Source organism: Hylobates moloch, unplaced genomic scaffold (genome assembly GCF_009828535.3).
Source record: "Hylobates moloch isolate HMO894 unplaced genomic scaffold, HMol_V3 SCAFFOLD_11, whole genome shotgun sequence".
Taxonomy (NCBI): Eukaryota; Metazoa; Chordata; class Mammalia; order Primates; family Hylobatidae; genus Hylobates; species Hylobates moloch.
Window position 1 is genome coordinate 45,424,483 of NW_026652286.1, and position 24,327 is coordinate 45,448,809.

Consider the following 24,327-nt stretch of genomic DNA (forward strand, 5'->3'; position numbering starts at 1 on the left):
ACACCTGGCCTTCCCATTTGGTTTATTGAGTGACACCTGAAATTGCCACCATTTGAACTCTAGAACTTAGAGCTGGGGTGTTGACGGTCCCCTTACAAAGAAAACATTTCCAGGAGTGGAGGGTATTCTGGCTGCTCTGGCCCTCCATAGGCTGGGATGTGGGACCCTGGAAGAACCCCTGCCCCAGCCCTGGAGGTCTCCATTGACATATGAGGGTGCTGATGTCATGATCCTGACATCAATGACCTGTAGCTCCTTATGCCCTTCCCCCACAACCTGGGCATGACCCAGGGAAATGGAAACTCATCCCCTGTTCCCCTCCCCATGCGGTGTCCAGTTCTCCTCCTGGAATCTCCTGGACCCTGGGGACCTGACCTTTCCCGTCTCCTAGCCCCTGGGTTCAGATTCTATGACTGTTTGGAACCCCACCCCCAGCCATCTATCCCCAGCTGACTTATTTACCTTCCTTTCTCCATCTCTGTCATGGGCTGTGATTATCCTGACCCCAGCCAGGCCTCTGGCCCAGCACTAGGCCCTCCCTGGTGTCTCAGTCTCCCATCAGCCCTACTGTCCCAGGAGGACTGCCTGAGATCCCCTGAATAGTACTGAGAGGGGGAACGGGCCACTGAGCTGCTCCCTCCAGTCCTGGCACACCCTGTAGCACAACTCCAGGGGACACGATTCGGAGTCGGAATACAGCGTGAATAGTGCCTGGAGTTTGTGATGGCTGGCATTGGAAACTGGCAGGGTGGGATGGCTGTAGCAGGGAGCGGGGCAGTGAGTCACCTGTCCTGCTGGAGGGAAACTAACTACCCTGGCAGAGAGAAGTGGTGCGGGGAGTGGGGGAGTGGGGGAGTGGAGGCAGGAGACGCCTCCTGGAGGATTTCACTAGGGCTTGAAGGATGTGCTGAAGACCACCGTGTGGGCTTCCTTTATAGACTCACCTTCCCCAGGCCTTTTCGCCAACTAGGTGAGGGTTTCCAGGGTTGGGCCTGGGCCTCGTCAACAAGGCAAAGTGAGGTTATTCTTCCTGGCCACCAACTGGCAGGAGGAAGATGAGGCCCAGAAAGGGGCAGAGGTGGCTCTAGTTACACTGGCAATGCTGAGAGGGCCCAGAGGAGTATCTCAGTCTCCAGTCTCTTTATCTTGCTTCGCACAACCCCTTCTTTCTTGGTTCGGAGCCCTGAAGAGGCGGATGCAAGAAGCCCTCTGGGCCCCGCCGCCCAGTCCCGCGCAGCCCCCTGCAGTTCCCAGGGGCGCGAGAGAGGGCGACGTAGAGCAGCGCCGCCCGGCGGCAGAGCTGCAAGCCCCTCCGCGGCTCGGGGTGAGTCGGGCGGGGGGCGCAGCCCGTGCTCTGACGTCGGGGGCGGGGCCGGCGGCCGTGACGCGCGGGGGCGGGTCTGCGCACCTTCCCGGCCCGGCCGGCGATTCATTCAAAAGGCGCGCAGGCTGCGCGGCTGTCCGGGCGCTCGCCGAGCTGGGCCGCGGCGCCGAGTCGAACTGGGAGCCGAGGTGGAGCTGCCGCGGCGAGGCCAGGTAAGGAGGGCGCGCGGAGCGCCCATCCAGAGTCCGCTCTCCGCGGCCGGGCCAGCGGGATACGGACCCTAGTGGCGCCCCCAGCCTCCCAGCGTCTCTGAGGAAGTTCGCGGGCTCGGCGGATGCTGCAGCCCGGCCGCGCGCCCCCGCCCCTCCCACTCCACCCGCCTCGCGTCCTGTCCCGGCGCCTTCCGCGCACCAGCCCCCACCAGTCTCCGAAAACCGTGAACTGCAGGTCCTTCGGCCGCGACTCCGGGCCGGCCCTGCGCGGTGGCTGTCGGGGGGCGCGCGGGGAAGCAGCGGAACTTGCGGTGTGAGGGGCCGGCGGGGCCCGCAGCGGTCCCTGGCCCGGGAAACTTGGACCGAGACCAGGTTGTGGGGCGGACTGGACGGCGGCGCCTCGGCGCGGCTGCGGCGCGGGGCGGCCGAGGGGGGGTCTGGACGGTGTCAGCCCGTGACTGTGGGTGACACGGCGCGTGAGGCGGCCTGGCCGGGCGAACGTGTGGCTGGGACACTGGGCGGTGACGCCGGGCCGAGCGGGCGACACAGAGGGGCTCTGTGTGTGGGAGACAGGCAGCGTGTGTGCGTGTGTTGTGTGAGGGAGAGACCCGGGGTCACTGGGGTCACGAACTGCGTGGCTTGGGGCGTGACCGGTGCAGGGCCAGGGCCACCCTTTACTGTGAGTGTGAAATAGAGGGAGAGGAGCCCGAGTGACTGAGAACGAGCCGAGCTCGCTGGCACCATGGTGTGCGTGTGGGGTCAAGTGGTGTCAGTGTGTGTGTGTGTGTGTGTGTCTGCGCCTAGGGCGATGATGAGTAAGAGGCAGGAGGAGGAGGGACCGGACCTAGGACACCTTCCAGCAGATGGGGGGCGATTAGGAAGTTGGGGAGCCAGGAGACAAGGGTCTCCAGGACTGTCCCCACGAGGGCACCCCTCAGGAATTCAGCTTAGTGAGGAGATGGACCCTGAGGGATAGGCCCTGGCCGAGGGAGAAAGCCGAGGCTGGGCAACATCTGGTGGGGTGGCCCAGCTGGCAGCAGGGAAGGGGCCCTGTGGCAGTCTCAGCGTCCCCCCGCCCACCTGCACCCACACACTCATGCATTGAAGTCCCTACACCTGGCAAAGTTCTGCCACTGTGTAATCTGTATTCTCAGTGGACCCGGACACAGTCTTGTTCTCAGACCCCCCCTGCCCCCCTCCCCCCCTCCCCCACGCAGGCCTCAGTCTCCCCATCTGCACACTGAGGTGTTGGGCTTTGAATGGACTGTGAATCATCACTTTGGGATCCTCTATTGTTTTTGGGTCAACCGCCTGTGTTCTCCTTTCCCTTCAGGCAGAAAGACTGCAGTGGGGGGTGGGGGCAGGCTTCTCTTGGGGGCACAGTGGCCCAGGGGCTGCACTCAGGGGCTACTGATAGGGTTGGAAGCACAGCCTTCTCCAAAACTGGTCAAGGAAACGTTAGCCTCCCAACCAAAGGCTTCCTGGTCCTCTGTCACGAAATGGATCCATAGACAATATGGATCCCTAAATCCACAGACATTCACTCCTCTGTCTGGGTGTCCTTTCTTCAGTTCCTTGGGTTGGGGGAGAGTGGGGAGAGACTTGTTCCCCAGGAGTGGCCTCTGGTCTGGGAGGCTAGGTTCTTGCTGGAGAGCTGGAGCGGGGCCCTTTCGCCATCTGGGCAAGACCCTTCTGAGGCCCCTTCTCCCATACGAAGGTCTGTGGGGGTTCATGCAGGGTGGGGTGGAAGCTGAGCTCCCTAGTCTAGGAGAGGGTGGCACTTGCTGTAGGATCTGGTAGTTGTCTTCTGCTGTGGTCTTCTGAAAATGCTGATTACGTTCTAGGGGTGGAGGACAGTGTCAGGCACTGTTCTGAACATTTCATGGTGTTCTGTTTTGTTGAATCTTCACAGTGATTCTGAGATGTAGTGACTGTGTTTCAGAGAAAGGAACTGAGGATCAGAGAAGCAAAGTGACTTGGCCAAGGTCATACAGAGTCAGGACAGTGCCAGGACTGGAATTCAGGTCTTCTGACCCCGGAGACCTGTGAGATGCTGGGAGAGAGGATCACCCACCTTCCTAATAACTGTTCATGGCTTTCCTGGACTTCTGTCTCTCAAACTTGGGCTAGAAGGCGTGGCCTTGCCAGGGCATTACATTGTGAGTTCTAAGTGTGATTTGTGTGTGTGCACACATGTCTGGAACATTGGGGATGGGTGGGTTACATGGTCTTCCTGTTCTTCCCCAGACTTCACTCCCAACCAGACATCACCAGAAAGACGTGTCCCCTGCCTTCTAGAGCCTGGACCTGGCTTTGGGGGTGTCCCCATGGCTTTGAAGAGTGTATGGAGTTAGCAGCACAGCTTAGGGGTGGCAGGGAAAATTGAGAGTCCCAGGTGACCTTCATCGTACTTGAGAGGCCCCCTCCCCTTTGCAGTTGCTCTAGAGGCATTTCCCCAAATCCACCTCCATGTTGTGGTGGGGAGCAGACAGGGAGTGACCTTGAGCTAGTCCCTAGTCTCTCTGGGCCTCGGTCTCCCTGTTCTTCCCAGTGACCCCTTTTGGCTCTGACCATTGTTGCCACTTGGCCAAGAACTGGAACTGGGGATCAGGGTGTCCCTCAGTCCTCTCTGCAATGACTGGAGCTGTGCTTCTTGGGGCTGATGAAAATAGCTGTCGTGGTCTCTAGGGGCTGAGCCCGAGTTATTTCCATCCTCAGCAAAGAGGTGGAAATAGCTTAGGGCCTGGGAGGGGGAGCAAGAGGGGAAGAGTTAACTTCTCCTTATCCCAGTCTTGAAGGAGGCCCCCAGCCTCAGCCTGTGCCCTGGCCAAGCCAAACCTTTCTGGGAACTTGGGCCTCTGGGGATGACAGTGGGGCCAGGCTGGGTTTCCACTTGTGACCACAGTTGGGACTGGTGTGATAGCTGCTGGAAGGAGGGCTCTATGTCTAGCCAAGGAGACATTGAGGGCCAGTCAGCACCTGCCCCTAGTCATAGGATCAGGCCCAATCTCATTTCACAGAAGGAGAGACTGAGGTTCTGAGAATTCAGGGACTTACCCAAGGACTCCCAGAACCTTCACCTTCCAGACAGGGTACCTGCCTTCTGTCCTGAGTTTGCCATTCTGTGTCCACACTTTCCTTGGCGGCTGGAGGTTGGCCAGCACTGGAAGCAGGCCCAAGACACACCTTCCCGACGTCGGCCTGCCTCATATTCCAGCTCTGGCCTTGCCATCCCTGCCCAGGCTCTGGTTGTAGCTTCTGTGCTTCCATGTCGGCTCTCCCACACACTGCCAGAGTGACCTCCATAAAGTACTCTTGCTTTTCACCTACAAAGTATAGTTCAAACTCCTCACCTGGCATTGAGGCCTTTCCTTCCAAGGCCTTTCAGAATTTACATCTTCACCCTCGCCTCTCCTTGCCAGATGCCTTGTCTGCCTTGCCTTTGCTTTTAAAGCTTCCCTCTTTCTAGAATCCTCTTGGCCATCCAGACTATAGCCCCAGCTCCACCTCGCCCAGGAAGCCCTCCTGGCCCGAAATTAGTCTGTCTTCATTGTTGTGGGCCACCTGCCAGGTGTCCTCCCTCACTGCTGGGGAATGGGCACAGGTTTGGGGCACCTGTGGGCACCGCATGCTCAGCTTGGTGGGGCCAGCGTGGCTAGCAGCCCATCCCCTCCCACTGCCGTCTCTGTGCTGACGAGACCTCTTCCTGAGGAAGGGCAGCTGCTCTAGGATCCCAGCACCTGTGTGCTGGGAGGCACCGGGAGATTTGCCCCCAGGTCTCTGGTGCTTACCATGACCTGAGGCAGAATGTGTGCTGGGGGGTGGGGGCAGAGACTCAACGGCCACTCCTGTGGGTAGGGGGCAAGTGTAGTGCTTGCCATGGTCCTCGAAATCTTGAGCCAGTAGAGGCAACTGTCCCTGCTCAGGCCCTGTTGTGCGCCAGGCTGTGGGCCCAGCATTTCCTCACAACAGCACTGACCCGGGCCCTCTCCTTTCCAAGTTGGTATGGGGGAACCTCGACTCAGAGAGCAGCCCTAGGCTGAGTCATGCAGCCACTTGTGTTGGAGTCAGGTACTCCAGATCCTGCCCAGCCCCCAGCCTGGTCTCCAGGCAGGAGGTGAGGGTCGAGGGGTTTGTCTGACAATTCTAACATTAGTTTCTCGAGAAGGGCCAGGCTGGTCAGTACCCAGTCTGGCTGGGCGGGACCTGATTACCTCTGTTATGGGGCCAGCCCTTCTGCCAGGTCAGCAGGAGAGAGGACCAGAGAGGAAGGGGTTTTGCCTGAGATCACTCAGCAGGGCGTGTTTGGCGCCATTCCCCACTCAGGATCGATGGGGGTGCAGGGATGTGGTCTCTGGACAGAGAGAACACCCACTGTGTGCTGAGCCCGTGTCTGTCTGGGCCTAGGCTTGGTGCTGCTGAGTGGGGCTGGAGTGGCAGAGAGGACAAGAGCCAATGCTGCATCCCTACTCTGCCCATCCCTGGGATTATGGCCCGGGAGGCTGTCACATCCTTAGCCTTATACTCCTGGGGGTCATCATTCCCTCCAAGCACAGGCAGGGAAACCAAGGCCCAGAGAGAGGAGGCACTTGCCAGGCCCCAGTGTCACTGGGATCCAAACCCAGGTCTGCTGGCCTTGAAGGCCAGAGTTCTTTCCTAGGCCACTCTGGGAAAGATGAGAGCGCTATAAATAAACTGCCCATGTGGCTGTGAGCAAGTGCCCTGGCTAGTTGTCACAGACAGAGGGGGACAGTGGGAACCTCTATATAGCCAGTTAGAGTCAGGGTCTGAGTGTGCAGGTAGAGAGAGGAGTGGAGGCTTCCAGAGGAGGGACCTGTGCTTAGCCCAGTGCATGCGCTGTGAGGAGGAGCAGTGAGAGGGGAGGACCTTGGCCACTCACACCACCGGCCTGCTATGTGCCTGGCCTCCTGCACACACCCGTTCCCTCCCTCCCTCAAGGAGCCTCACCCCTTCTCGAGGAGTCAAGGGAGACTGAAAACTGATGGCAGGGGTGAGGGGGTGGGGGAGTCTGGAGAGGGGAGGGGGCCCTCTTGACAGGGAGGCTGGGGAGGCTTCCTACAGGAGGGGATGGCTGGCCCAAGGCCTGATTGTAAGAAGAGCCCCTGTTGCCTGTGAACGCTGAGTCCTCCACCACACCGTGAGGCCAGCTGCAGTGGTGTAATTGGGAAACAGGCTTGGGAAGTTGGGGCTGGGTTCCTGACTGCTGAACTACCCCTTACATACCTGACCATGGCCCTGGCTGGTGTGGGAGCAGGTGGATGCAGGCCTGTACAGGGGCTGGGACATGGGCACCCAGGGCCCTCCCAGAGAGGCCGAGGCCCCTCTACTTGTGCTGCCAGGATTTACATGGAGTTCCCCAAAGCACTCTTGCCACACCCAAGCCTCTGGGTGACCTCGGCTGGCTGTTGCTTGGTCCTGAGCTTGGGTTCCTCTGGCCCTCGTGGAGCTGTGTTGAGAGCCCTCAGTATCCCATGAGGCACGGACTAGCACCCCTGTTTGCAGAGGAAGACCCCGAAACTCAGGGAGGGTAAGTAACCTGCCCAAGGCCACAGATCCACGAAGTGACAGAGCCAGAGTCTGAACCCTGGTGGATTGCTCCAGGGCCCAACTTTGTCTCCTCCCTGCCCCACCACTGCACTTGCACTGACCCCAGTCCTCAGCATAGCTCCACTGGGTAGGTCCTTACCTGGGATGGCCTTGGGGGCGCCTCCTTCCCTAGCACCGCAAGTCTGGGGAGAGTTGGAGAATGGGGCAGACCAGGGCTGTGGTCTCCCCCAAGTCCCTCCCAAAGCCTCTGCCCAGGTCTTCCAGGTCAGGGTGATTGGGGGCAGGGCCCATGCTGAGCACATTAGGGACTCGGGATCAGGTTTATGGCCGGGGCAGGTGGCAAAGGTGGCTTCTTGGAGGTAGCAGAGCATGAGCTGGGGCTGCAGTGAGGTGTCCTTCAGCACCGCCAGACCCGTTGCTGTCCTGTCTCAGGGCCAGGGTTGGCAACACAGGGTTGTCCGTGGTGCTGAGAGGTTGATGGTGGGCCAGAAGCAGTGGAGATACCAGGCCTGGGTGGCTCAGGCAAGGGCCGCCTGCCAGTAGCCCCTACTCCAGGGTAGGTAAATTTCATCTCCTTCAAGGTGAAGTTGTTACAGGCTACCACTTGGCATCTCTGAGCCTCAGTTTTTTCTGTGTGAAGCATGGAACACTGTCTTTGAGGGGTTCAGTGAGACCCAGCTTAGAGTGGGAAGGGGACAGGCAGTAGTGCTCAGTGAGAAGGGTTAGAGAACCCCCTCTCTGCCCGAGATAACTGTCTGGTCTCAGACATCCCTCCTCTAGCCCCAGACTCGGCCCAGGAAGTGGAGCGAGGATTGCACCTGTACCATACCCAGACTGGGAGGCGCTGGGTGAGCCAGGTGTGGCCACCTCAGCCCTTTTGTTGGCCTCAAGGGGCCAATTTAGCCCCGTTAGCCTCAGCCCCACCCCATCCACCTGAGCCACGGAAGCCTAGGCCCGGTGGCAGCCAGGAGGTCTGAGGTGCAGAACCATGCCCAGCTTCTGGGGGTGTGGTTGAGAGTGGGCTGGGGAGCAGCTGCTGCCTGGCCTCGAGGTGGTACAGGATTAGGGGCCTAGAATTTGAGAGATTTATACCCCATCGTGGTGACCTGGAAGCTCATGGCTGCCCAGGGCTGTGGGAAGGGGCGGGAGTGGAACACCTGTCTCACTGAGTGGCCCTGAGCCAGCCTCCGCACATCTCTGAGCTCCCAGCAGCAGCCCTAGTAAGCTGGGGCTCCACCCTGGGACCTCTTTTTCCCCGCTCTGGGAATTCCCAGACTTCCCCGGTCTTCCTGCCTCTTTCAGTTCACAGCTCCCTTTCCTGCCAGAGCTGGCACAGACTAGAACAATATGCAAATGAGTATAGATGCAGGCAACTCCTAGAGGTCCCATGGGATGGCGGTGCAGACGACAGCACCTTCTCCTGGGGCCCTCCTGGGTCCTTAGTAACAGACCCGCAGTTGAGCCACCTACTGGGTGCTACTAGCTTGCTAGCTTCCACCATCAGGTTGGCAAACACTGCAAGGACATTTACTATGTGCCAGGTTCTGGGCTAAGTTGCAGGGCAAAAGGAGACAGAAAAGAGACAGTCCTGGGCTCCATTCCTGCTTCATCTCTTACTGGCTGTGTGACCCCCGCCAGTGACCTCCCCTGACCTCAGTTTGTCCAGCCGTGGAACAGGAATGCTCACTTCTCCTGCAAGGAAAGGCAGCAACCCAGGACGAGGGCCCGGCCTGCACAGGGCTGGGGTCCGTTCCTTTCCCTGTGAGTGTGGAGGAGGGAAAGCCACTCAGCGTGGTCACTGCCCTACTTCAGCCCCAGTTGCCAGGGAACCGCTGGGCTCCTTGCTAACCTGGATTTCTCTGTTGATGGGTGGCCTTTGTCTTCCTGCCTTGGGTGCGGCCACTGCCAAGGGAGGCCTGTGTCCAGCTGTGTTTCCAGGCAACCCTAGCCTCTGGAGGCCAGAGGAAGGTCCACAGGCTCAGGAGCCACTATCTGGGAAGCGGAGTAGCTGCCTCCCCACCTGCCCTGCTCCAGGTGGGCATCGGCCCCCACCTCCATCTCCCCCAGTGCAGCCTCTCTTGGCAGGCAGCCTGGGCAGCCTGCTGAGACCGAACTGTTCATTCTTCTCCCTCCCTTGCTTAACCCTTCCAGGCTCCCATAGGCCCTAGGGGGACGTGCAGGCTTTTGGGCAGGCAGCTGAGCCTTGGTGTGACCTGAGCACTGCCCACCAACCTTCCCAGACTCCTCCAGACTCCTCCCATCTCCTCCACCCTCCCACCCTCCAGATTCCCACCAGGGTGAACCCAGCACTGGCTGTGTACCCAGCCTGTGTACCAGCTATGCCCTTCTAGCTCGGCATAGCTAGGCTCTCTACCAAGAGTGCCTTTTCTGCCTCCTCCCCCAAATCAGCCCATACCCACCCAGGTCGGCACTGGGCATGGAGCAGGCAGCTCGTGGTGGGGAAAGGGCTAGGTAATGGGATCTGCATGGCACCATGAATGCTGAGGGGGAGGTGAGGGAGAGGGTACTTCCAGGAGGAAGTGACTTCGAGCTGAGCTCTAAGGAAGAGTGGGTGCTGGCCAAGCGATGAGGGGAGAGCAGAAAGCAGGTGCAGCGTGTGTGAGGGTGGAAAGCACTCAGCGTGGCAGGCGTGTGGGTGGGGGAGGTTGGCGGGGGCGCATCACGACGCCATCCTGAGGGTGGTTGGAGCCGGCGCCAGAACTGGGTGTCAGGGCACCTAGGCTGCAGGGCGGGACTGACCTGGAGGCCAGAGACAGGGCAAGGGGGCAGGAGCAATGGGCGCAAGCCCTGGGAGAGCTTAGGGACTGTAGGGAAGGGGAGGGCCCTGCCTAGGGGAGGGGGAGTGGCGTGGCAGGGCCCGGGTGACCCCAGCGAGCTTCTGGGAAAGGGGAAGCTGCCTGTGGCCTGGGCTGGTGGCACAGCTTCCTCTTTCTCTGAGGCCTTCGGGGCTGCACCTCCCTGGGGCTCCACCGCCTGTGGCCTCAATCGCGGTCTAGGGCCCTCAGCTTGGGGGTCTGGCCATGGCCTTTGCTAGTTGGCTTTTCTCCAGGGAATTTCTGGTTCTCATTGTTTGGGCATTTTTTTGGAGGGCTGAGTCTGAGGAAACCCTCCCCGCCTTGTGAGTCTGTTTGGAGGTCTCCCGCTTCAGACATGGGGCTGGGTGTGGAGTTTTGTGGCACATAAAACAGACATCCCTGCCCTCACCACTGTCTGGTGGGGGAGCAAGGAATAAACAAGTAAGCAAACAAATACTTAATCACAGCCCTCTGCCAGCAGGGCAGAGGAGAAGGGCTGTGGAGAAGGAAATCCCATGACCTACTTTAGCTTCATTACCTCCTTTAAACCCCATGACTGGCTGGGCATAGCGGCTCGCACCTGGAATCCCAGCACTTTGGGAGGCCAAGGCGAGAGGATCGCTTGAGCCCAAGAGTTGGAGACCAGCCAGGGCAACATAATGAGACCCCGTCTCTACAGAAAATAAATTTAAAAGTTTAGCCAGGCATGGTGGGGCATGCCTGCAGTCCTAGTTACTCAGGAGGCTGAAGCAGGAGGATCACTTAAAAGTTCAAAGTTGCAGTAAGCTGTGATCGTGCTACTGCAGTCCATCCTGGATGGCAGAGTGAGACACTGTCTCAGAAAAACAAAACAAAACAGAAATTCCCCAAAAACTTCGTGACGGCCTTGCCAGTGAGATGAATGTCCCCATCTCTGTAGATGAGGAAACTGAGACCCAGTGATGTGAAGGTCCCACAGGGAGTTGGTGGCAGTGGAGACTGGGCCCCATGCTAGGAGACATGGGAGGAGTGGCCTCTAAGCTAAGTTCCTTCTCTGCTACCCCCCTGGGGCCCCTCCTCCCCATCCAGTGTGGCTGGGTGTGGCTCTCCTCTGTCAAGCATCGGAGGCTCTGGGGCCTCACTAACTGCCCAGCCTTCAGGATGAGGCAGAGGCGGATATGGGACCTTCACAAATCCCCTCCCAGCCAAGGGGGCTTCCATCTGAACTGTTTTTTTGGTCACGGTTCCAGGGCTGTTTTAGACAGTGGAGGCCTCGTGAGGCAGGGGGTGAGGGGTGCTGAGCAGCAGGTGTGGACATGTGTGTACACCAGGCCTTTCTATCTGACTGGGCAAGTCCAGCGGGGGCTCAGTCTGGGCTGAGTGTGGGGGCTGGGCAGCCAGACTGGAGTAAGTGCAGGTTTGGGGTAATGAGAAGGTGTGTAATTAGAAGGCACAAGGCCCTAGGTGGCAGTGTCTGTGCGTGTGCTGGAGTGGGCCCTCGCTGGCTTTGAGTCTGGGCCTTTGGACCCTGCTTTCTTCCTGGAAGTTCTAGATCACACAGCTCTGCTTCTGTCTGCAGATGAGCAGCTGCACAGCTGTTCCCTGTGGGCTCAGGTCACCTAGCAGGTGCCACCCAGGGTTGGGGTGGTTCTAGGGCTCTCTACTGTGGTTGCTTGGCCTCTTTTCACCCCCGCGTCAGCCCTCTGGGCCTACCTTGGGGACATGGAGGGCTGCTAGAGCCGGGGGCTGGGCTGCTGGGTTAGTCACGGTTCCCCCGGCTTTGTCTTTTTTTTTTTTTTTTTGAGATGGAGTCTTGCTCTGTCGCCCAGGCTGGAGTACAGTGGCGCAATCTCGGCTCACTGCAACCTTCGCCTCCCAGGCTCAAGTGATTCCCCTGCCTCAGCCTCCTGAGTAGCTGGGATTACAAGTGTGCACCACCATACCCGGCTAATTTTTGTATTTTTACTAGAGACGGGGTTTCAGCATCTTGGCCAGGCTGGTCTTGAACTCCTGACCTCGTGATCCACCTGCCTCTGCCTCCCAAAGTGCTGGGATTACAGGTGTGAGCCACCATGCCCGCCACAGCCTGCCCCCACCCCCAGCATTGGGCTCTTACATAGTCAGGCCTAGTGGGGAAGTGAAGCCTGAGGACTCAGGGCTTATGGTCAGGTCTGTGGGTTAGATCCCTCAAAGGACAGGGGAGGAGCCATGGGGAGACAGGCTCGAGGTGGGAGCTGGGCCCTGGCAAGGGCACAGGACACTTTGGGGCAGAAACTGGAAGGAAGACTTGTGAGCAAATTTGAGGAGGGACAGGGGGCCCTCCCCAAATGGCCTGGGGGTACTGCCATCTGTTGGGTGTTGACTGCCAAGTGTGGCCTCCACCCTACACTGTGGCCCTACCTTCTCCTGTCCCTGGCTTTCCCCTGAGCTGGCCTGGGACCCAGAGTGGCTGCCAGTGACCTGGAGAGTCCTGAGATGATGTGACTGCTGCCCACTCCCTCCCCTGAGTGTAACTCAAACCCTGGGCCCCTCTGAGATCTGCCAAGAGGGAGGGCGGGTAGACAGATCGGTTTCCTGGGCTGCTATTCTAGGTGGGAAGGCCGGGCTGCCTGCAGGGAAAGGCCTCTGAGTGACTTGGGACTACCACAGGAGGCGCTTTTCTCACCTCACGGGGCTTGGAGTCACAGCGAGGGCCTCAGCCTGTGGTGGCCCTGAGCCAGTGGCTGGGTTCCCAGGCTGCCCCTGGACTTCAGAGGCTGCATGTGGCCTGAGGAGCACAGCTTTCCTCAGCCTCGTGCCCCTGAAGCCAGGCCTCCAGGAAGTACACAGTGGACTTCCTTGCTCTGCCACCTGTCCCTTCTGCTGTCTGATGTGAGTCCTTTGTCCTGCTGTGTCCACCTTGTCCACTGGCTGGAGGCTTCTCCAGAGCAGGCTACCGTCTGGGCTTGGGGGCCTCAGTCTCAGACCGGTGGGCCGTGGCGCCACCATGGATATTTCTCTGAAGTGTCACACACGGCACTCCCACTCTGCTTTATTTCGTTTCTTGGCACTTACCACCAACTGGCGGGGGCACCTCTCTGTTTGCAGTTGGGTCTCCCCTGGGATGGAGCTCCCTGCAGACAGGGACCTTGTCTGTCTTGTTCATACCGATTTCTCCATTGCCCGCATGCAGTAGGTGCTGGAGAGATGACAAAGACAGCGCATTGGCTGCCGTGACCACCCCAGCCCCATAGGTCTGCCAGGGGCAGAGCTATGGCCAGACACGTTCCAGCCTCAAGGGAGGAGTCAGCCTCCCTGGAAGAGGTGTGGACAGTGGCCATGCGGAAGGACCAGGACCTAGATGGGGTGGGGAGCTGTGGGAGCCAGACCCACTTTGGGGAAATATTCTAGAGAAGTTTCTGGAAAGAGAGGCCTTCGTGTTGGGCTTTGAAGGGTAAAGGAAAAGGCCTTCCTTGGACCAGAACCAGCAGGAGTGAAGGCAGAGGCCGGGCATGCCTGCAGACCTGTGAGGAGGGGGCGGCGGGGGCCTGAACCTGGAGCACTGGGCTGGAGTGTGGAGGCCGGGCTGGGGTGTTGGGTGTTGGTTGCAACCCTGTCATCACGGACACAGGCCGCCACACGCGCTTCCTTCCCCTGCTGATGCCTCGGGGCACCTGGCAGTTTAAGGAAGGGGAAGGAAGCCCTTCCTCCTCTGGGAAGCCTCCCAGCCTGCAGAGCCTTCTTCCTGCCTTCCTGCCTGTGCTGCCCCGTGAGGCTGGCTCCCAGGCAGGGCAGCCCCCTCTGCTCGGGCCTGTGCTTGTAGGTGTGGAGCCGGCCGCCCCAGGCTCTGCCTGCCCAGCAGCACCTTGCCTGCTCCCCATGAGTCCTGTCATCCTGGAAGTGGTGCTGAGGGGACAGCAGCTGCCTGCCTGTCCCTGCCGCTCTGCCGAGCCTCCTCTCCATCTGCCCTAGGCCGGCGACCACCAGGGGCCTGAGGATGAAGCCAAGACTGCTGTGCCGGCCCCTGTCCTGCTTCCTTATGGTGAGTTGGGGATGGGCCCTGGGAAGGAGAAAAGCCGCACCCTCAGCCCTGCAGCCCTCCAGCAAGAGGGTGCAGACACTCCTGGGGAACCCTGTGCTGGGCAGCGCTCAGTTACTCAGCTCTTGAAGAATCTGAGGCAGTCAGACCCTAGGAAGCACCTCTGGGCCCACCCAGGCTTGTCAGGGAGATGGAGAAGGAAGGGCTTGCTGGCATTTATGGGCAAGGCAGGCATGGCTGAGGGCAAGATGCCCGTTGGCACGCAGGCGTGAGAATGGAGCCCAGCCCAGAGGGTATGCTGGGCACCAAGAGGAAACTGGGCAAAAGAGGCCTGGGATTTGGACCCTGAGAGCCATAGCACCTCAGGTGCTGGGGTTCGAGATCTGTATTGGTCTGGGGGGTCCCAGATTCCAGGTCCGAGTATCACAGGATCAGACCAGCTTCCCGGAGCTGCAGGCAAGTCCACATTACAGACTTGCAGCATCTTGGGGTCTGCCCTGGGGCCCATCTTTCTGCTGTGACGCTGGAAGCTCAGGGAGGGTGAGACTTGGCCTTGGGCCTTGCTAAGGGGTTGCTCCATGTACTGGAGTCCTTCCAGCCTTAGCAGGTGCTGGGAGCCACTCTGGGGTTTGAGGAGATCCCTATTCCATCTCCAGGGCGGCTGATGGTAGCCTCATCCAGCCTAGGCCAAATTGGGGGACTGAGGTCTCCTCCAGGAGGGATTCAGGAGAGACAGTTCATTCCTAAGAATGGGAAGCAGAGAGAACTCCTAGTGAAATGGGCTGGGGACACACACTGAGAAGATGGAGCTTTCTTTTGGGATATGTCTCCCTGTTTGGGTGTGTGGGTGTGAATGGGGTAGCCTCGCCTTGAGGGGAGGTTGCGGAAGAGGATGTGGTCCTGGAGACTTTCGCTGAAGGGAGGGCCCAGAATAGGAAGCGCCACCCGCAGACTTGGCTCCAGGGATTATAAACGAGGCTGGTTAATGATATGCCCAGCTGTAATGGGGGCAGGGATGGACCCAAAGTAGGAGGAAGGGGGGCAGAATATGAGAGAGGATTCAGAAGCATTTCCTCCTCATCATTCTGGTTAGCTGGAAGGGTTGAGATCCTGATGTGGCCTTATCTGGGGCTTCCCAGCACTTTCCAGAGCCAGATGTGGCTCTCTCCCTGCCCAGGTACTGGTCTTGCAGCAGGTCTGGGACAGGACAGGTTTTCCTCAGTGTGGGGATTGAGGTTAGAAGAGTGTGTCCCTGAAGCCCGGGTGGGGTGGTCAGTGGTCCCCACCACTGGGGTTTCAGGAAATAGGTGGGGGATAGATGACCCCAGAGACCCCACACCCAGCACTTTCTGCCTCTTTCAATGCCTGCTGTTCTTCTAGCTGCTGCCCTGGCCTCTCGCCACCCTGACATCAGCAACCCTTTGGCAGTGCCCACCTGGGGAGGAGCCCGACCTGGTGAGCATTGCCCTGCTCTCCTGCCTGTCCTGGGAGGGCCCTGAGGGCCAGGGGCAGAGTCCTGTGCCTGGCCCCCAAGGGTCCTCAGGCTTGGTTCCTGGCCGTGCTCTCACCCTTTACCTCCCACAGGACCCGGGGCAGGGCACATTATGCAGGCCCTGCCCCCCAGGCACTTTCTCAGCTGCATGGGGCTCCAGCCCATGCCAGCCCCATGCCCGCTGCAGCCTTTGGAGGAGGCTGGAGGCCCAGGTGGGCACGGCAACTCAAGATACTCTCTGTGGAGACTGCTGGCCTGGGTAAGCCAAAGGGAGTGCGGAGAGGGCTCCTGACTGGGTGACCAGGACTCTGGATCCTGGGGCCCCAGCCTTATTGTACCCTGAGCAGGCCTCATTCTTCCCATCTGTGAAATGGGATGGGGCAGGACCACTGAGGGTGCCTGGTAGGAAGGAATCCAGCCTCTCCTAAGGATAGTGTTTGGGGAAACTTCTGGGCCTCAGTGGTATCTTCCCTCCTCACAGGTGGTTTGGGCCTTGGGGGGTTCCCCGCATTCCATGTCAACCGTGTTCCTGGGCACCTCTGGGTACTCATGGCTGTGATGGTGAGTGGCAGACTGGGGCTAGGACTGGTGCAGGGGTATGTGTGGGAGGGGCCGGTGAGCTGGAGCCCAGCAGCCTCTGCAGTATTCATGTGGGGGCAGTGGGGTCCTTGCAGCCCAGGGCAGGGCTTGCAGCCAAAGGGTCTCCAGCAGGGCACAGTCAGCCGCTCCCCTGGCTGTTTCTGCCCACCATGCTTCTGAGTGGCAGAGAGCGTCCTGCAGATGGCAGCCACAGCTGGGGGCTGGGGACTCACATACTGACCTGTCCCCTGTCCCCATCCCTTCAAAGAGATTCATGCCAGCCAAGTGCAGTGGCTCATGCCTGTAATCTCAGCACTTTGGGAGGCCAAAGGCAGGAGGATCACTTTGAGACCAGCTTGGGCAACATAGCAAGACCCCGTCTGCAAAAAATAGAAATAAAAAATTAGCTGGGTGTGGTGGTGCTACTCGGGAGGCTGAAGCGGGAGGATTGCTTGAGTCCATGATTTCCATGCTGCAGTGAGCTGTGATCGCCCCACTGCACTCCAGCCTGGGCAACAGAGTGAGACCCTGCCTAAAAAAACCCATGCAGATGAGTGAGTGCACGCACACACTCACGTACACACACGCACCTCCTCCCGCCATTGAGTCAGTCACCCCCTGAGGCACTAGATTCACGGCCAGGCCATAGGGAGGCAGATCCCATGTCCCTGTGCCCAGACATGTGTCCTGCATGTCATCTCTTCACCCCCTGACCCCAGCGTGAGGGGAGGGCGGGGCTGGGTGTCTGGCCTTCCTGAGGAGGCCTTGTTCAGGACAATGCTTCAATGGCCAGAAAAGAAAACAGGAGGGCAGTGGATTGACCTTTGCATCCCCAGCATGGCGAGGAGTGGGCTGCCCTGGGCACATTGGCTCTCCTGCAGCCCCCACTGACTCGGGTCCTGGACCCCTGTCTCTCTGTGTTTGTGTCACTCTGTGTCTGTCCTGCCTCCATCATCTGTGATGCTCAGAGTGGGGGCGGCGGGCCCGACGTGGCGTGGAGGTGGCAGCAGGGGCCAGCAGCGGTGGTGAGACACGGCAGCCTGGGAACAGCACCCGGGCAGGTGGCCCAGAGGAGACAGCTGCCCAGTACGCGGTCATCGCCATCGTCCCTGTCTTCTGCCTCATGGGGCTGTTGGGCATCCTGGTGTGCAACCTCCTCAAGCGGAAGGGCTACCACTGCACGGCGCACAAGGAGGTCGGGCCCGGCCCTGGAGGTGGAGGCAGTGGTGAGGCCCGGCTGGGGTCCAGGTGGGGAGGACGGGGGCACGAGCTCAGGCCCAGCTCCACTTGGGGGCTGCCAGCGGAATCCTGCCTGGCTTCTGGGGTCTGAGAGGGAGAGGCCTGGGAGGTGACAGCTGCAGACTGACAACATGGGAGGAAAGGTGAGGGGACGGAGGTGTGGCCGTGGGGGCAGAGCAGAGGCGGCACAGCTGGTCAAGTGGCTTCAGTGGGATCCCGCCCTGGGTGAAGCCTTGCCCAGATGTGGGGATCTGGACTCTTTGGAGGCCACAGTTGTGTGTATGGTTCCAGGGTCGGATGGCCTTGGAGTTACTCAAGGTGACTTCTGGCCTGGAGTAGGGGGAGTGCCCTGTGTCAGGAGGGCTGGCAGGGCAGCTGTCCTGTCCGGGGCAGGCACCACGAAGGGCTCGGGTTTCAGTTCCCGGCTGTAGTTTGAGTTACAAGGCCTGGAACCGGAGGGACAGGCATGTGCCACCACCTTCACCTCCAGGGCCCCGGGCCCCTTTCCTTCTTCCCCAGACCACTAATTCCCTGCAGGACAGGGGCCCACTCGCACACACCCTGCCCTGGGCCCATGGGAGCCTGTGGCCACGTCATGAGTGAAATGACATCTCCCATGCTAGCACCCTGGGCCGTCTGGGGCTGGCATGGGAGCCAGAGCCCCTTCTAAGTCCTGACACTGAAGTCTGGTGGGGTCAGGAAGTGGACAGGAGCAGTAAGCCGGCAGGAGGGAACGTGGTGACTCAGGGCCATTTTGCCTGGGACTGCGCTGGTTTTCCTAGAGACTTCCTTTAACTGCTGGATGCTGCCTGGGTGCAAGTCCTGGGGAGCTCTGTTTGCTGCTGGGCCCAGGGCTGATCATCATGGACCATTCTCACACCCTTGAGATTTGGGCCCAAAGCTGACTAGGGGCCCTCAGTTAAATTGTTACACAGACAGGGCACGGTAGAGAAACCATGGAATAGCAGTTTGCTGTAGATTTGGGGAGTTCTGGGTAGGGTGGCAGCCCACAGCTCCCTGAGGCTGAGGAGGAGACAGTGCAGACCCAGAAGACGCTGACGCACCGCCCCCTCCCCCGCCCAATTCAATGACTGGAGTTCACGTGGCCCTGAAGCTTCTATGCACCCGGGCTGTTGGGTGCAGGAAGCAGTGGTGTTGAGTCATGAAGGTGGTATGGGCTTCTCTGAGCCTGGATCCCACATTTGCAGGGCTCTGGGAGACTTGTCACCTAAATGCACATGCTCAGGGCCCTTAAGAAGGCCAGGGGTGCCCTCTGCTGGCAGACTGTGGTTTAGCTCAGGAGCGTGGCTTCCCCCTCTTCCCAAGGATCAGGGCCCTTCTCTTCCCCAGGAATCAACCCTGCCTACCGGACTGAGGATGCCAATGAGGACACCATTGGGGTCCTGGTACGCCTGATCACAGAGAAGAAAGGTGAGGAGAAGGTCTGACCCTGTCCCAGTGCCCAGGAGAGGAGGGTTTCCTCCAGGAGCCTGTGAGGCAGCTGCGGTGGGTGGAGTCTTGCCCTACTCTGCCTTCCCTGCCGGGGTGCCTCAAGCAGCCTGGTGCTCTCTGACCCAGGAGTGCACACTTCTGCCTCCCATTCTTGCCTGATGAAGTGCGAGGAAAAGGCGCACAGCCCAGGCTGGGAGTGGTGGTATAGAGGGTAGGTGGGGGGTTCTTTGCTGGGGCAGGGGGTGGGAGGCGTGTCCCATATGGCCAGAACGAGGGTCTGACTGCAGCTACCCACAGAGAATGCTGCGGCCTTGGAGGAGCTGCTGAAAGAGTACCACAGCAAACAGCTGGTGCAGACAAGCCACAGGCCTGTGTCCAAGTGAGTGGGCTGGTGGGAGATGACGGGGCCAAAACCTACATTAACCAGCCTGCCTCCTGGGGATCTCCCACTTGGGTCTCCCTCCTCAAGTCACCCTGTTCCCTGCTGGGGTCTCCTGCCCCTGGCCTGGCCTATGGCCACTTCTGCCTGTGCCCCCTGCAGGCTGCCGCCAGCGCCCCTGAATGTGCCACACATCTGCCCGCACCGCCACCACCTCCACACCGTGCAGGGCCTGGCCTCGCTCTCTGGCCCCTGCTGCTCCCGTTGTAGCCAGAAGAAGTGGCCTGAGGTGCTGCTGTCCCCTGAGGCTGTAGCCGCCACTACTCCTGCTCCTAGCCTTCTGCCTAACCCGACCAGGGTTCCCAAGGCTGGGGCCAAGGCAGGGCGTCAGGGCGAGATCACCATCTTGTCTGTGGGCAGGTGAGGTGGGCACAGACGCAGCAGGGGCAGGTAAAGACGTGACAGCCTGGGGGCCGGGAGGGGGAGGCAGGGCCCCAGCTTGGGCCCTGAGCACCCTGCTCAGTGGGAGCCCTGCCCTTATTGGGCCTCTCTGGACAGTGGAGGTGGCCAGAGAGATCAGGACTTCCCGGTTACGCTGTGTCTCACATGGAGCCCTTTCGTCCCTAGGGCAGCATCTTAGCCCCCATGGCACCCAGGCCTCTCAGGCTCAGGCTCTGGTCCATGAACTTGCTGTGTGACCCCGGGCATGTGCTGCCTTCTCTGTGCCTGGGGATCCCCACTAACGGGGATGATTGCCCCACTCTCCTCACAGGTTCCGCGTGGCTCGAATTCCTGAGCAGCGGACAAGTTCATTGGTGTCTGAGGTGAAGACCATCACGGAGGCTGGGCCCTCGGGGGGTGATCTCCCTGACTCCCCACAACCTGGCCTCCCCGCTGAGCAGCAGGCACTGCTAGGAAGTGGTGGAAGCCATACTAAGTGGCTGAAGCCCCCAGCAGAGAACAAGGCCGAGGTGAGGGTCAAGGAGAAAGGTATCTGTCGCCACCTGGGCCAATCCTGACCAAAGACGGGGCAGGGGTGGAAGTGTGGCGGGCCCTAGGCAGGGGCCACTTTCCTGGAGCCAGAAGCCAGCCCCTGACTCGGCTCTGACCCCTCACCCCTGTCCGCCAGGAGAATCGCTATGTGGTCCGGCTAAGTGAGAGCAGCCTGGTCATCTGAGGGGCGGTCTAGTCTGAGGACACTGAGGCCCTGCCCTGGGAGGTTCCGAAGGCTTCCTGGAGGAGATGGAGCTGCAGCTGGGACTGTGAGGACCGAGAAGCAATGGCCCAGCAGACGAGACAGCAAAGACCAAGGCCTGGAGGTGGGAGCGTCTGCCCCAGTGAGGAGGCAGGTGGCCGGCGGGCACTGTGTACAGGAGCAGGCTGAGCCCCGCCCCCGGTCCTGCTGCCATGTTGCTCCCCTGCAGGATGCCCCAACCCCCATGCCTGCCCTGGCTGGATCCTAGGAGCCCACGGGATTCTCTGTATCATCAGAGGGCTGGGCTTGGCAGAGGGGAGGGGCCCGTGCCCGTCACCCCTGGCCCCATTGGTAATTAGCCACACCCTTGCCTCTGTACAGGGCCGTAGAGCAGATGTGCCTCCCCCTCCTCTTCCAGCAGGTCTATAAAGGGAAGGGGCAACAGAAAGTCCTGGGCTAGGAGAATTGAGTCCCCGGGTTCTAATCTTGGGCACGTCTGTGGCCATCGCTGGGTCCATTTTTCTGACTGTGAAGTAAGGAGAGACGTCTCAGTACCCAGGGCCTCTTCAGCTCTTTGTAGGTTCTGGGCTGGGTCGTGGGGGACTGGGGAGCTGGGCTCTACCATCCCTCCTATTAGAAGCTTTATCTAGCCCCGTTTTTGCTGCTTCCAGGGCCTCTGCCTTCAAGGTCCCCACGGGGCTGTCCATCCATGGCTCTGCCTATGGAAGGGGCTTAATGCATGTGCCTGCCCCTCCTCCAGCTGTTTTTAATGAAACTGAAAAAACAGACTCGATCCTGGCAGGACTATGATACAGAGCCCTAGCCTGCCCAGCCAGCCCCAAGATCTCAGGAGCTTTAGGGAGAAGAGTGTTGGTGGGGCTGGAGCACACCTCGGGCCTCAGTGGTTTCTGCGTCCCTGTGGTGCCAGTGCTTCTGGCCAGTGCAGGCGGCTGCCAGGCCCAGCCCCGACCTCCACTCTGGCTCAGCAACCTGGTTATTTATGTGGGGCCGTGCAGGCATGGGCCCACTGCCTGTCCGTCCTGTTTCTCTTATTTATTGAAACTCACCATTGCCCTATCCTTGTGTCTCCACCCCCTTCCATGTGTTGAATAATAAAAGGTGGGAAAGTGCTGTCACGAGGAGCTCCTTTTCTCTGTGCCCTTCCCAGCTTATCCGCCTGTTTCACTTGTACCTGTCCAGCCCTGCCCTGTGTTGGGCACCGTGACAGGCTGCCCTTCCCTTGCAGTTCCTGCACCTCAGCAGCCAGGGAAGCAGGGTCCAGAGGAGACCCATCAACTCATCTGGTTCTCACCAAAGCCCCTAGCTAGAGGCAGGACTGTCCCACAAAAATAGTGTGAGCCACATATGTGACTTTAAATTTTCTGACAATCACATTTCAAAAATAAAAAGAAGCAGGTGAACTTAATTTTAATATATTTTTTAAACCCAGTCTATCCAAAATATTTTCATTTCAATATAAAATCAGTATAAAAATTGTGAATGAGCTGTTTTTGCTTTTGCTTTGAAATCTGGAGTGTATCTTACACATCTTGATTGGAACTTATTTCAAGGGCTCCGTAGCCACGTGGCCAGAAGCTACCACACTGGTCAGCGCAGTACCCGAGGAAATGCACTGTGTGGAGCCCGGGAGGTAATTAGGGGTGAGGAAGATGTATGGGCCAGGGAATATGTTCCACAGAGAGGGACAGCCATGTGCAAAGGCCAGGCACCAACACATAGTGGGCACCTGGGCCTTATGCCAAGGATGCCAGGGAGCCTCCAAAGCATTCAGCTCCTGCTTGGCCAGTGTGGAGAGGAAAGGAGCCACAGGAGCGGGTGCCACACCCAGGCAAGACAGAGCATCTCCATCTAAGATTCCTAGGGCAAGCTTCCAACCTGGCCCAAGGGCCGCAGGTGGCCCAGGATATGGCTTTGAATGGGGCCTAACACAAATTCATAAACTTTCTTAAAACATTATGAGACGTTTTTGCTTTTTTTCTTTTCTTTTTAGTTCATCAGCTATTGTTAGTGTTAATATGCGGCCCAAGACAATTCTTCCAATGTGGCCCAGAGAAACCAAAAGATTGGACACCCCTGTGCTAGGGTTTGGTAATGGGAAATAGGTCAGGGGCTTAGGGCCAGCTGGGTGGGGCAACAAGAGCAGTCCCGGGGGCACCTGTGACGCAGCCATGGAGGATGTCCCACGTCATCTAGATATGAAGGCCCAGAGCTCTCAGGAGACAGACCTGGAGACAAGAAGACCTACAGGCACTCAGGTGGGTGTTTAGGCCAGGACTGGGCTGGGAGGAAATGTCCTGGGGACAGGGCCTGCGGCGGATGCCTGGGCTGCTCCAGGGCACCACAGAGAAGGCACTGCTAGGGAGGCAGGAAAGAAACCAGGGAGGGCAATGTCCGTGGCAGTGTCCTGGCATCCAGGGGAGGGGGTGGGCGCAGGGTAGGCTGCAAGGCCAGGTGCTGCTGGGGGGTGAGGAGGACTGTTTTGTGCCCTGGTGAGTGGCACAGGAACTTGGTGGGATTCATCTAAAGGGAGGGGGAAGACTAGGGCCAGGGCCAGGTGGATCGAGGGAGACAGCTCCCTGCTGAAGCCTGGCACAGGCCATAGCTGGGTGGGGCCTCAGGCTCTGGGGAGAGACAATTTTCAGTTAATTTGGGGTTTTATTGTTGTTTGTTATGTTGTCTAAAGATGGAAGAGAGAGACACATTTAAACTAACGGCCTCACAGAGAGGCTGAAGAACAAGAGTGACACTTGGAACCTGGGGAGGTGTGGAGAGGACCAGCCTGTGGGAGTCCCCAGCCTGTCTGCAGCAGGCACAGGGCAGCTATGGGGCAGCCATGCTGGGGCTGTCAGGAGGCCTGGCTTCACAGGGGGCGGGGGCCTTTCTCCCGAGCAGAAGCCAAGTTGGGGGCCTCCTCCTGCCCTGGGCAGACGTGCTTTGGGATTTGACTTCTCCTTGGGTACCTAGGGCACAGGCGTCTCTCTCCGCGGCTTCTCAGGTGGGCAGGAAGGGGAGGGACACCTCTGAAGATCCAGGAGATGTTTCATCTGTACCAGAAGAGGGGGAGGAAACAGAGGCTGGACATCAGGAGGGATGTTCTGGAGCAGAAAAGGATGCCAAAGTGTAGGACAGGGTGTCCATTGTAGGGGACTAGCAGACATCACCATTGTACCCAAGGAAGTATTTCTTGCAGCTGCCAGAGTGTGTTTGGAGTCCCTATTTGCCCGCTGTTCCGCTGCATCTCAGGGTCTGGCCTCTCCACCTTGGCTGGCCCTCAGCCTCCTTCCCCAGGGGAAGGCTGGGCTGTGGGGTCTAGATGCCCTCTCTGCAGCCTGCCTGTCTCGCCTGGGCAGAGGTACATACACATGCAAGCCAGGGTGCACGGAGGCTGGGTGCAGGCTTCCAGGCCAGGGCTGAGCGCCCCCTCACAGTAAGCACTGTGCTCTCCGCCAGACTCCCCCTCCCCAATTTGCTTGCTGAAAGGTGTGGCCCTGGCCTGTTTCTTCACCCGTCCCTTGGGGTATTGAGGCTAGCTTGCAAGAGTGGGATGAAGAGCTGAGGGCTCAAGTAGGAGTGTGTCTGATGCCCTTGGTCTTCAGGATCCGTACCCTCACCTGCAAGCTTTTCTGGCTTGCTCCATTTAAATCTCTGAAGCTTTGTCAGCTCTTGAGTTCAAGAGGCCCACGCGGAGGTGGGAGCTGGAGGACAGGGTGGGGTTCTGGGCTGACCACTGAGGGGAAGAGTTCTGAGCTTGACCTCTGTGCGCCACCCCTCTTCCCTATGGGCCAGAATGGTAGGGGCTGGGACCCAAGTCTCCACCTCCCCTCCTGCTCCTGGCCCTCAGCTCTGCCACTGTGACCTGGAGCTGAGCCTCTGGGAGAAAATCCCTTCCTGCACCGGAGAAACTGACTATGGTGACTCAGCCCCAACAATGCCTGTGGCCAGAGGTGCCCCCTCGGACACTGTGGGTGGGCTTCATATTGGATCAAGGACAGGAAGGGAGGCTGGGTGGAGGCACAGGGTGAGATTTGATGAGGCATTAGAGAGTAAGGAGCC

At 59.4% G+C, this 24,327-nt stretch overlaps 1 protein-coding gene across 3 annotated transcripts; it reads left to right on the forward strand.

Annotated features, from left to right (window-relative positions):
- The first annotated feature begins 1,343 nt into the window (after positions 1–1,343).
- On the forward strand, positions 1,344–21,389 carry RELT (RELT TNF receptor). 3 transcript variants are annotated; one of them, XM_032166901.2, is made up of 11 exons: positions 1,344–1,536; positions 13,851–13,920; positions 15,298–15,372; positions 15,502–15,668; positions 15,891–15,970; positions 16,957–17,214; positions 18,578–18,658; positions 18,977–19,058; positions 19,221–19,478; positions 19,831–20,029; positions 20,188–21,389. In XM_032166901.2, the coding sequence occupies exons 2-11, from the start codon at positions 13,876–13,878 to the stop codon at positions 20,233–20,235; spliced, it is 1,293 nt and encodes a 430-aa protein (XP_032022792.1). In that variant the 5' UTR covers positions 1,344–1,536; positions 13,851–13,875; the 3' UTR covers positions 20,236–21,389. The 3 variants fall into 3 exon arrangements, with proteins under 3 accessions (XP_032022792.1, XP_032022793.1, XP_058302740.1); XM_032166902.2 differs by lacking the exon at positions 19,221–19,478; XM_058446757.1 differs by lacking the exon at positions 16,957–17,214.
- The last annotated feature ends 2,938 nt before the right edge of the window (positions 21,390–24,327 follow it).

Excerpts from the sequence above, each read along its gene's own strand:
- RELT (XM_032166901.2), top strand. The coding sequence starts at position 13,876 with ATGAAGCCAAGACTGCTGTGCCGGCCCCTGTCCTGCTTCCTTATG. Across the intron at positions 13,921-15,297 it reads CCCTGTCCTGCTTCCTTATG|CTGCTGCCCTGGCCTCTCGC; the intron begins GTGAGTTGGGGA and ends CTGTTCTTCTAG. Across the intron at positions 19,059-19,220 it reads AGCCACAGGCCTGTGTCCAA|GCTGCCGCCAGCGCCCCTGA; the intron begins GTGAGTGGGCTG and ends TGCCCCCTGCAG.